This window comes from Musca domestica, unplaced genomic scaffold (genome assembly GCF_030504385.1).
Source record: "Musca domestica strain aabys unplaced genomic scaffold, Musca_domestica.polishedcontigs.V.1.1 76, whole genome shotgun sequence".
Classification (NCBI taxonomy): domain Eukaryota; kingdom Metazoa; phylum Arthropoda; class Insecta; order Diptera; family Muscidae; genus Musca; species Musca domestica.
In genome coordinates this window covers 3,266,325-3,279,282 of record NW_026712396.1, presented here as the reverse complement: position 1 = coordinate 3,279,282, position 12,958 = coordinate 3,266,325, and the positions used below count along the sequence as shown (strand labels likewise).

The window sequence follows — 12,958 nt, the reverse complement described above, 5'->3', positions numbered from 1 at the left end:
TTGAGAATGAATATGAAGGCCATGTTTTCTAAGTCCAATATTATCTCATGAATAATTATGGAGCAACCAGCTCTTAACTGTTTTTGTGAGGTTTGGTAAGGGTTTCTTAGCAATACCTCTGATGGATGTTGTTATAGGACATAATTAGGCTCAAAATCTTCTTTGGTTTTCTGAACTTCTCGAGCACGATGGAGACTTTGAAAGTCGGTCAGCCCGTAGATATAACATGCGGTATATCAAGGCAGTATCGCTGGATTTCCTTCCGGATGTGCCTTGGGAATGGATTTTGAACCATTGGCTTGTAGTTTCAGATTACATGCCGACATCTTGTCTGCAGGACTATCAACCGAGTATCCCTTAAGAAAAATGTCCAGGCTGGAGAAGGTCTGTTATACGTATGTTACCGTGAGATCTCTTCCGTATAGAGGGTGTATTATGGCTTGCTTTGTGTTAAGGATGATAGGCCGACCAGACCTTTGTTGAGACCAATGTTGTTTTTTTTTTTTGTCACTGGTAAGGATTTGTTGTAGGACATACTTAGGTTCTATGGCTTTCTGAAAGACAATAATTATGGCTTGATTGACCGGCCAAACCTTAGTTGGGCCCATGTGGTTTTTTGCCAATTGGAAAGCCTTTTTTAAGGATTAGGTTCATAATCTTCTATGGCTTTCTCAATTGCTCGAGCATAAATCAGCGATGCAGCCAGAGAAAGTCGTCAATTTCCGTTGGCATGACATCCTGGACGCCGGGGTTTTATTTCCGGCTGTCTTTCAGGATTTAAATTGATTTTCAGTGTCTGATGACATGCCGTGATCTTGAAACTTTCGCTAGCATTGTTTAGTGTAGTCTTCAGGGCTCTCCACTGAGTATCGCTTAAGAATAAAATCAAGGTTGGAGCAGAGTACATATAGATTAGGTTACAGGATGCGCAGCTACATTGGTCTATCGAGTTCATCTCAGGGAGAGTATTAGTGGTGATAGGAAAGATATAGAACAAGTAAAAAAGCAGCTAAGATTTGGACGGGCCGAACCCATTGGAAGATACCATTTGGATTAAACTTCAAAAATTTCGAAAAAAAAATCGTCGAAGAATACCGCTCAATGAAAGATGTGGGCCTGCATAGGTAATCATCATACCGGTTGTAGTACCCATTAATAGTACCCAAAATACGAAACTCAAAACAATTCCGATGAATACTGTCGATATAATCATCAAAATACCGAATATCGGGAGTTATCGTTATATGGGGGCTATGCGAAGACGTGGACCCGTATAGAAAATTTTCGTCATAGGTTGAAGTACCCAATACGAGCTTCAAATAGCTTCCTATTTTAATTCGGTTTGACTCTAGCGTGATTACAATAGGCGGACGGACAGGGCTAAATCGTCTTAGAATTTTACGCTGATAAAGATTTTGTACTTTGTAGCAATTTTATGATGATTATTAAAATCATATCACTGCTAGGCAAACGCTAACATTACTAGTTCTTTTTTATACCATCCCTCATACATAGTATGGAGGGTATATTAAGTTCTTCATTCCGTTTGTAGCTCATCTGAATGATAATAATTGATTACTGTGCCACTGACTGCTTTATTAGAAGTCAGCAGAACTTATTTGTCCTTAACCCAAAAAGTACAGAAGATAGCTTTCAGTATTTGCTTCTCCTCTAATCTGAATTGCTGTTTGTTGCTTGTAAGTGAGTAAGGTATCGAATATGACTTCGAAAATTCTCGGATTTTGGATTATTGGAATTATCCAATCTTCGACTATAGTGTTGTCTGGAAACGGTTTTAGCGTCGCATATGATTTGGTCAGATATACAGTTAAATGTCTATACTGCAGCGACTCAGAAAGTGGAGATACCCTTTCAGTTTTCCCTCCAGGACGGTGATGTCCACGGCTGTTGTCATGATGATGCAGTCATCAGCAGCATATATCACAAGCTTTACTGCTGCAGAAGGTGCAGAAATTTTTTGATGCAGATTTGGATAATTGATACTTCACATAAATTTTCTATATAAACTTTTTTACGAGAGTTCTACTACACACGCATGAAGGTGTAGGATATCATATAGTCGACCCCGCCTGACTTTTGACCTTTTCTTTCTGGTTTAGCTCTACTTACATAATTTGCTGGATTTTTTCCGTAATTATTTTATATGTTGCCCAGTGCAATTTACGCAAATATGTCCATAAGTTTCAACCACAAATAATATCCATTTCATTCCTCAGACAGACTATTAAATTAAATCAATTCACTACACTGCAGTCAGTTCAATACGGCCAAGGATATCACCCAACTTAACACGACTCCATCTTGCTTGAATATATATTATTTTCTTAGAGTACGACTGATTGTGTGCTTAAAAACAACTAAAAAATAATAATATATTACTATTAATTTTCATTGCTCATATTCAATAACACTTACCTCGGTTCATATCCGTTTGTTCCCAAAATAATTTCATATTTTCAACTTAAAATTTTGAAACAAATTTTGCTCTTCGTCTGCAACAGGGAGGCTATGACTCTAGACGGCCTAGCGATGCCCTCAATGGCATGGATAGTCCACCTGAATTTGAGCCAGAAAGCGAAAGTGATCCTGACGAGCCCGAAGAGAAGAAGATTGCCAGACGTGAACGACGTCTCAATAAGGAGGTTAAGGCTTTGCGTAGTAAACTCACCAAGGTCAAGGCGAAACAGGAAGCGGCACGCAAAGAAAAAGCGGCATTGAAGGAGATCATGAAGAAGAATCATGTCGTACTCAAGTAAGATCAAGGAAACCAATTTAAATTTGTTCCTTTTTAAAAATCGTTTGCGCTGCGATTTCTTTCCAGAGAAGAAAAGAAAAAGTTCAAGAAACTGGAAAAGGAAGTACACAAAATGGCTTCATCCATGAAAGAAGACATGGATCTTGACGATGACGAAGAAAAGGATGAGGCCGAAGAGAATGAAGAAAGCGAAGAAGAATCCGAAGACGAGACCGAGGAAGAATCTGAGGAATCCGAGTCGGAGGAAAGTGAAAATGAAACAGAAAGTGAATCAGAAGCAGAGGTAGAACAAAAACACAAATTTTAATTACAAAATCATTTGAATAATCCAATCTTTCTACTTTCCCCAATGTAATAGGATGCCACCAACCAGGCCAAGAAGGACAATTTGGAACCGCGTCTCAAGAAACACGAAAGCCGTTTGAATGCCATGAAGAAATGTAATGTTCTGTTGCAGGCCAACGTTGATAATCTACAAGATGAAATCCATCAAGTCCGTTCCAAGGCATCCAATTTACAAAGCGAACTGGATGCTGTTTTAGCCGATTTAGGTTTTTAAATGTCCTCCCCACTCCACCACAAGAAACACCACACGTTCACACAACACACACAGTTACACGCTATATAATAATAAATTATAATACAATACACACAATATCCTTAACAACAAATTGAATTGTTTTTTAATAATAAAAAATAAAATACATTTTAAGAATTTAATTCTTACCTTGTCTCTGAATTTGAAACTTCTTATCCTTTTTTGTGAAATGTTTTCAAACAAAGAATCAGGAATCACTTGAATAAAATCACAGACATGTTAATCACATACACACACTCGCGAAAAGTTATAAAACAATTTTTTGGGTTTTTATTTTCAATTGTAAACAGCGTTCAATTGGCAAAAAATATTTTTCAAACGAAGTTAAAAAATTCAATTTTGTTTGTGTTTACTCTTTTGGATGACAGGTGACTATGAAATGCTGCTTCTTCTTATTTGCACCATAGCAACAGTGACCATGGCAATGATAACATAGCTAAGCCACACACCACAACAAGACAAGATAAGTGCAGAAATAAACAACTGTGGGAACTAAAAAGAAGCAATTCTTTTTCAAATGTCCGTTAGCTCAAATTGTAGGATTTTCAAACTGTTAGCAATGAAATGAGAAGACTCTCAAACTGTATTAAAATTAAACAACTAGAAATAGTTTCAAAGAACTAAATACATAACAATGTTTTTGTTTACGGATTTTAAAGTAAAAGAACAAAGTCATGTAGATTGACATCTTTCAAATTCGGCCCATAATTTAATACAGAAGGCCTGCTAGAAATAAATAAATATATAACGTCATATTAGGTCTATCTACTTACTTTTCATGGAACGGACAGCATCCCTTTAAGCAATCAGCTGATTTGTCAAAACAAATCAATTAAAAGCGGCAAAGCTAGCCAGGATTTTGTATTTCTTTAGAAATAACAAAGCTATTGAACCAATAACAGAAGAACTTACATTCGGCAAATTTTTCTCAAAAAAAAAAAAAAAAAAAAAAAAAAAATAGGCATTGAGCATGGTAGAAAAATACAGGTAGATGCATGAACGCTTGGGTACATTGACATGTCAAAACTTTTTAAATGTTTTTTCAAATATAAGTAGATTTTTATATGTTTTCTTATATGACGTCATTCGGAGGTTATTATAATATGCATTTTCAACTATTTTTACAAATATAAATCATTTTTCATTCAATATTTTCAATTCCAAAACTAGTTTGATAGTTCATTGTCCCAGCAGCTGTGTCGATGCGTCTACCTATATTCTTCTACCATGGCATTGAGCAAAAATTTGCCACAATTTTTACAAAAATTTTTGAAGAAACAAACAGACCGAATGTAAACATTCACAACAAAGTAACGATTATTCAGGGGTTAGAAAAAATTCCAACAAGCCACCATAAATATGCAGTTTAAAATTATAAATTCATTGTCAAAACAAGTAGTTTGACTGACTCTAGGGATATACTAAACCAGTAAGGAAAGGTCAAAAGTCAGGCGAGGCCGACTATATGATACCCTACACCACTATGCCTATTTAGTAAAGCTCCCGTAACAAAAATAGTTTATTTTGGGAATATATGTGAAGTAGATCATACCAACTATGAACCTTATTTCAATGCGTATCATGGCTTTAATTTGGGAACTATCTGTATCTGATGTCCGGTATCAAATATCCTTGTTGTAGATTGTATATTACGCATGTGAAGAACTTAAAACCCCAAATCGGATTAAACATATACATGGGAGCTATAGCAATATATAAACCGATTTTCACCAAAATTTAAAGCATTTGCTTCTGGGCTGAGTTCCGTCGGATGTGCCAAAGATATATATGGGAGCTATATCCAAGTCGGTACCGATCTTGACAAAATTTTAAGCACTTATTACTGAGCTGTTTTTGATATCTGGTACCAATGACCATTGTTGTGGAGTGCATATTACGCTTGTGAGGAACATCAACACTAAGTCGGGTGAAACACGTATATATGGAAGCTATAGCTATATCTGAACCGATTTTCACCAAATTTTATGTATTTGCTTCTGGACTGAATTCGGTTGGATGTGCAGGTTATTTGAACTATTATTGGCCATTTGGTGCACAATTAACCTCAAATCGCTTGAAGATGCGATCTGCATTTTGTTCACAAAAATACATGGACAGACGGACGGACTGACATGCATAAATCGACTATGGGTCTATCTCGCTTCCATCTCCATGCTATAAAGAAATACACAAAGACCCTTACCACTATGTGGTAGGGTAGGGTATAAAAAGTAAATTGAATGGAAGTGAGCTTTTCTCTTTACGCAGGCACGGGATATCCACTTAAGCCAATCTAAAAAGATTTATTGAATTGAAATTGTTTATTTCCTAATGGCTATACATACTTTGAGCACTTAATAATCGCTTTAGATGAAGTAGGGATTATGAAAAACACTTGAGTTATTATTTTTTAATCCTCGAGGGAAAAGTGATTTATTGCTTAAAAATCTGAAAATGTTTCAATAGATTTACACATAGTACAATAACAATAGGTGGAATAGAGCAACATCCTAAATACAATTGTTTATTTGGTGATTCCATTCTATCAATATATACAGGGTGAGATAAAAATCTGCACCAAGTCAAACGCCATAATTTTTACATTTTTTTTTAATTTTATTGAATGAAAGTAAAAATGTCGGAAATCATCAAGTTTTAGAATAAGTTTAGACTTGTTCGAATTCGTCACCTTTGTCACGAATTATGGCCTTCAAACGGTCAATGAAACCATCACACGCTGCCCAAATTTTGCTATGCGGTATTTTGGCCCATTCCCGACAAAGCCCTTACTTGAGGTGATCGACACTTTGGTATTTTTTAGTGGCAACCTTGCTCTCCAAAATACTCCAGACACAATAGTCCAACGGATTAGTATCCGGAGATTTTGGTGGCCATTGTGCGCTGGAAATGAAGCGAGGAACCTCATTGTAACCATTCATGGGTGGCGCGTGCTGAGTCCAGTTGGAATGTCCAAGGTCTGCGGTCACAATGCTTGCGTGCCCAAGCCTTTAATATACCCTCGAGAATATTTTCGCGATAATATTCGGCATTTATTCTGATGCCACGGTCCATTAATACGAGAGGAGAGCAACCATCGACTGTTATGGCGGCCTGCACCATCACCATGGCCGTCGCTTGAGTTCTCGTGGCCAATCAGAGGTGCACATATTAAGCTTTCAGCTGACCTCTTTGGCATGTAAATATAATAATTGTGTTTGTTTACAAACTGCTGGACAACTAATGTTTTCTCATCGGTGAAAACCTAATTCGGCAGTTCACCACTTTCGGCCAAGCGAAGCAACTCTTAAGCTCTTTTGAGTCTGGGTCTATTTTCTTTCTGTTGCGGTGTAAGTTCTTGAACATTTTGGAATTTCAATGGCTTTACCCCGAGCTCATTTTTCAATATTTGCGATATTTTCAGCTCACGAGCTATTTTTAGTCCACTGCGATCAAGTCGCTTCTTTACTTTTCGAACCATTTCTGCTGATGTTGCTGTTTTCTTACGTCCGTCGCCTTGACGTCGCGCTACGCTACCAGTATCACGGTAGCACGCGATAGTACGAGACACAAAAAATTTATACACATTTAAATTCTGGAGTGCTCTAACGACAGCCACTTGTGATTTTCCAGCCAAATATGAAGATATCACACAATCACGCTTGAATTCCATCACGAATAACTTTTTTTCTGGAAAATTCTCACCAAAATGCTTTTGTACGCTTGTAAACAATATAATGAGCTGTCACTGGAATAATTTTAACGGCTGTCGGTCGAGTGGCTTAAAAGTGACAGCAGTCTGAAGTTGGTTGCAGTTTTTTCATCTCACCCTGTATGTATGTATGCACTACTCATAAGATTTACACATCATCCTAAAGTCATTAATATGTGGTTTTCTCCCTCCGCCACATCATGGACAGTTCTGCACACAAAATTAGGTATGTCTGCTTATTTTTATTGCAAGAACTTTTAGAATTGGTTCGGCAAGAACTTTCATATTCATGCATGAACGTAGCCAAATAATAATAAACCAAACTTTCTTGCCCTTTGTTTTTGTCAGCCTTTGTTTAACAAGGGGACATTTCTCTCCCATGAACTTTTTTTCTCTCTCTCTCCCTCTCAAGAACTTCCATATTCATCTATGAACGTAGCCAAATAATAACAAACCAAACTTTTTTGCCCTTTGTTTTTATCAGCCTTTGTTTAACAAGGGGACATTGCTCTCCCATGAAATTTCTCTCTCTCAAGAACTTCCATATTCACCTATGAACGTAGCCAAATAATAACAAACCAAACATTATTGCCCTTTGCTTTTATCAGCCTTTGTTTAACAAGGCGACACTGCTCTCCCATGAACTCTCCCCCTCTCTGTCTCATATTTTTGGAAACGTTTATGCAAAAATTTGCAAAACCCTTAGATTTTCTTACTCGTTTGTTCTCTTTGCCAGACTTTTTGTATTAAGAGCCCACTTCCAGTAACAATTTCTTACCAATTTTTGTGCGCCCAGACAGACCCAATGTATTTGTTCACAACAAAGTAACGATTTTTCTGGGGTTGGAAATAATTCCAACAAACCACCACAAAAACGTAGTCAAGAATTATATATTCATCGTCACAACAAGTGGTTTGGCTGACTCTAAGGAAAGACTTAAAAAATGGCGCAAACAAAACTCCAGAACAGGTGCACCACTCAGGGGTGAGTTACAAAATTTGAAATATTTAACTTGTTGCTGCTTAATAGGGCTTTTGCATAGCTACTACATGGCCGTACGTACGTATGTGTTTAGCATTTATCCCCCTCCTAATAAGTCCATCGCATGGGAAAATAACTAATTTGACCTGTGAGAATGATAATGAATATTTATGTTGTGTAACATCTTCGGGGATATGGCAACACCATTGACATTTTCACAGAAAGGCGTTGTTCATGTTTTGCGACGGAGCATAGCAGCGACTTTTATTAATGTCTGACCAAATACCGCTGTTATGACGAAAATCGTGTGCAAGAAAATTGATTCCGTAGTGGGGGTAAGTGTACAACTACTACAAAAAAAATACAAGTTCGTTAACACTAAAAAGGGACCTTTTTCAAGGACATTTGCTTATGGCCTTTAAATGCTATATTTAGTAGTCTGACAAGAAAGGATAAACATTATATACATTGTTAATGGAGTACTTTTTATACTCTACCCCACATAGTGGTAAGGTTATTATGTCTTTGTGCATTTGTTTGTAACATAAAGAAGGAAGTTACTTTTGAGAAGCTTTATAGAATCACTTTCTGAGTCGATTTATGCATGTCAGTCCGTCCGTCCATCTGTTCATGTATTTTTGTGAACAAAATGCAGGTCGAATTCATTATCCGATTAAGATGAAATTTTCCAAACAATATTTGTTTGGCCCAAGGACGAACGCCATTGAAATTAGTGAGAATCTGTTCAAATTTAGATATAGCTCCCATATATATCTTCAACCGATTTCGGGTTAATTGTACACCAAATGGCCAATATAAGTAATTACCTGAATTTTGGCACATTCGTCTAGAAGTAAATACATCAAATTTGGTGAAAATCAGTTCAGATATAGCTATAGCTCCCACATATATGTTTCAACCGATTTGGTGTTTTAAGTCCCTCACATTCGTAATATGCACCCTACAACAATGATCTTTGATACCAGATATCAGATACAGCCCAGAAATACCTCTATTAAATTTTATCGAGATCGGATCAGGTTTGCATATTGGTCCCATATATATCTTCAACCGATTTCGGGTTAATTGTGCCCCAAATGGCTAATATCTGTCAAAAAGTCCTGAAGCAGGTACATCAAATTTGGAGAAAATCGGTCCAGATACAGCTATAGATCCCATGTATATGTTTCATCTGATTTGGTGTTTAAATCCTTCACATTCGTAATATGAATTCGACAACAATGATATTTTGTATCAGAACGGCTAAGATTTGGATATAGCGATTTCAGGTTCATAGTGCAAATAATGGTTAATATCGGCCCGTATGTCTGACTGTCTGGCTGGTGTGCACGATAACTCTCGAAAGGAGTATCCAATTTGATTCAAACTTAGTACATCGTAATATTATTATCAAACTTAGATCGAGTTCGGAGATGGGAAATATTGGTCCTCTCCATCTGGTAGCTTCCCCACAAAAAAAAAATCACTGCACAGAAAGAGAAAGCATGATCCGGTTTTGCTCCAACTTTGCAAATTATAATATTTGCATCAGTGCTAGATCAGGTGTGAAAATGGACAGTATCGGTCCACTCCATCAAGTACCTCCTTGTGGGGGAGGGTCAACATTTTGAATAATTATAACTCTTATAAAATGTGATGTAAGAGTCTGATTGTCTTCATATAACACACATCACAATATTTTTATTAACCCAAGGTATGGTGTGACAATGGAATATATCGGTCGACTTCTTTTGGTAACTCCCGCCACAAAGGGTCAAATTTTTTGAATATTAATGAGGCCCATAAAACGCCAAATTAATATCCGATTCCATTCAGACTTGGCACATCTTAATATTTGTATCAACACCATATCTGTTATAAAAATGATAGAGATCGGACCATTCCTTCTGGTACCTCCCCCACAAAGGGTCACAGTTTTGAATAACCAAAACGATCATAAAATCCAAAATAAGCATACGGTTCTCTTCATATTTCACACATCACATTATTTTTACTAACACAAGGTCTGCTGTGAATATGGGATATATCGGTCCATTCCTTTTGGTACCTCCCCCACAAAGATCAAAATTTTGAATACCCACGAAGCTCATAAAACGCGAAATTTACACTCGATTCTATTCAAACTTGACACATCTCAATATTTCCATCAAGACAAAGTCTGTTATAAAGATGGTAGAGATCGGACCATTTCTTCTGGTACCTCCCCCACAAAGGGTCAAAGTTGTGAAAAACCAAAACGATCATAAAATCTAAAATAAGCATCCGATTATTTTCAAATTACACACGTCACAATATTTTTATTAATACCCACAAAGGGTCAAAAATTTGAATATCAATTAAGCTCATAAAATACGAAATTAACATCCGATTCCACTCAGACTTGGTACATCTAAATATTTCCATCAACACAAGATCTGTTAGAAAGATGGTAGAGATCGGACAATTCCTTCTGGTACATCCCCCCACAAAGAGTCAACATTTTGAATATCCATGAAGCTTATAAAATGCGAAATTAACATCCGATTCCATTCAAAGTTGGTACATCTCAATTTTCCCATCATCACAATTTTCCTATAAAGATACTAGAGATCGGACCATTTTTCGGTACCTCCCCCACATAGGGTTCAAGATTTTAAAAAACAAAATGCTCAAAGAAAGCGAAATAAGCATTCAACTCTCTTCAAAGTTCACATATACAAACATTTTTGCTAACACAAGATCGGTTGTGAAAATGATATATATATCTGCGAACCCCTTCTGGTACCTCACCCACAATGGGTCACAATTTGCAATACTTTAATATGTCATAACTTGCAAAATAAGTAAGCGATTCTTTACAACTAAATATTTCTCTCAACCAGAAATCTGGGATCTATAATTCCGCATGAAATTGGATATAAATGTCCGATTTTGCTGTAATTTTTCTCATACCAATATTTTTACCTGTATTAGATGAAGTATGCAAATGAAATACTTCGAACGCCTATATGTGGTAACTCACGCACAATTTCAATTATCAAATGTCTCATATAAAGTGAAGGAAGTAGGCGGTATAGTCCAAACCAGGCACGTCGCAATATTTATATCATATTTACTTAGGACCGATACGAAATGGACAATATTGGCTCATTACTTTGGAAGCTACTCCATAGAGGGTCAACAATTTAAATAATCATAGCAGAAGTCGGAATATATTTAAATAATCGAACTTTGGCTGAGGATATACATCTCTCGGCAAACCGGCTGATACTTTTTAACTTGTTTTTTTTTAAGAAAACATCTTCTTTAAAATGACACGTTCTTACGAAACGATGTAAAATGATAATAACTATCACTTTCAGCCATTTGGTCCATTACATGACGACATCTGTCTCCGTCATAGGTGTCTCATTAAAAAGCAAATGCATTTCCATATCACTGATTAGACCAAAACACCTTTGTGCAGTTGATGGCTGCGCAGGAGGAGAAAAAAGAAAAAATAAACATTTCATACGTAACAGTTGACTTACAATCAGCATCCGAAACCATTATTTTTAATTGTTAATAACTGATCGGTACACCTGTTCCGGTTGATGAGCATGCGCGCGCACACATTTTATTTTCAGTTTCTTCATAAACCGAAGAATTTATGTAGCACTCGATGTAACGTCAAAACAGCAACTGTCTTCTTCCCCTTTCCCCCCGACTGCTCTAAAGAAAGATGTGTGGCTTACATTTATTGTGGCTGCCCTGGCTGGCTATCTTGGCTGCTTGCCTTAGTAGTTGTTGTATTATAACTCGACTCGTGTTATGAGCATATTGTTTTCAATTGTTGTTACCGAAAACACCTGACATTCCCAAAAACGAAAAATTCATTGCTGTATGAATGTGATATGAGCGTGTGTGTGTGGTTGTGTGTCGTCCGGGTCGAATATGCCCGGTATGCTCTGTGTTCTAATAGTTTTGTGAACACATGAATGACTCAGTTAAGGCGAACCAACCACCGCTCAACAGTCTATGCCATTTGGTATTGATCAGCTGCGATGTCTATTAGACGATCCAGCCAACCCGCCAGCCAGTTAGTCAGTCAGCCAGTGCAAATTGGTGGTTGCTTGTAAGGGGTACGTGTTGCTCTTTTTTACTCTGATGTTCGCTTGGGGTTTTTTTTCGTTTTGAATTTTTTCATTTAAAACTGAATTCATTTCATTGAGTCAGTCTTGAAACAAACTTCCAACGGTTAAAGTGTTTGCAACGCTCGCCGGGTACTTTTTTTTTTTTTGAAAAGTTGCTGAGATCGTCTTCTTCTGCAAAAAAAAAACGCATTGTGATAAATAAAATATTTAAAGAAGTATTATTGTACATTGTGTGTGTTTGCTATTATTATTCCCATTCTTACATTGCGATAAAGCCACAAGTGATTAGTTGTTGTTATTGTTTTTTTTTTTTTGTTGTTTTTTTTACTGACAGTGTTTAAGTGTTGCAAATTAAAAATAGCTTACAAAAACCAAAGATCATTTATTGTTGTTGCTTGTGGTGTGGTTTTCATTGACGTATGCATTCTAAGAGATAAGGTCATCCTTTCGATATTTAATACGACATCCGCATATTAGCCCTGAGCTGACAGATATAAACGCGATTATTTTATACCGTCTTGTCGTGGTCACAACAACGCCTCGTCTTGTTAGCATAATACTATCTTATCGAAGAATAACATTGCTATTGATACAGTAATCAGTTTGGCCAGTGAACATCGAACAACACCCCACCCCATCCCTTGGCCTCCGGCAAAATCCAACCTTATCTGTAAATCGTATTTCAAAACAATAGTGTCAACAAGTGCGTGTGTGTTCATAAGAAACAACGTAAATAAATACTTACCTACCGAATAAAATA

The 12,958-nt window shown here is 36.8% G+C and overlaps 1 protein-coding gene across 6 annotated transcripts in view; it reads left to right on the top strand.

Moving 5' to 3' along the window:
• The window catches only part of LOC101894587 (FK506-binding protein 5), a 55,076-nt gene extending 51,561 nt beyond the window's left edge, over positions 1–3,515 (top strand). For all 6 annotated transcript variants that reach the window (XM_020035811.2, XM_059130497.1, XM_011293107.2 and 3 more), the window contains 3 exons: positions 2,523–2,773; positions 2,843–3,059; positions 3,135–3,515. In XM_020035811.2, coding sequence (XP_019891370.2) covers positions 2,523–2,773; positions 2,843–3,059; positions 3,135–3,335 — 669 coding nt within the window. In that variant the 3' untranslated portion in view covers positions 3,336–3,515. The remainder of the gene's footprint in view (positions 1–2,522; positions 2,774–2,842; positions 3,060–3,134) is intronic.
• The last annotated feature ends 9,443 nt before the right edge of the window (positions 3,516–12,958 follow it).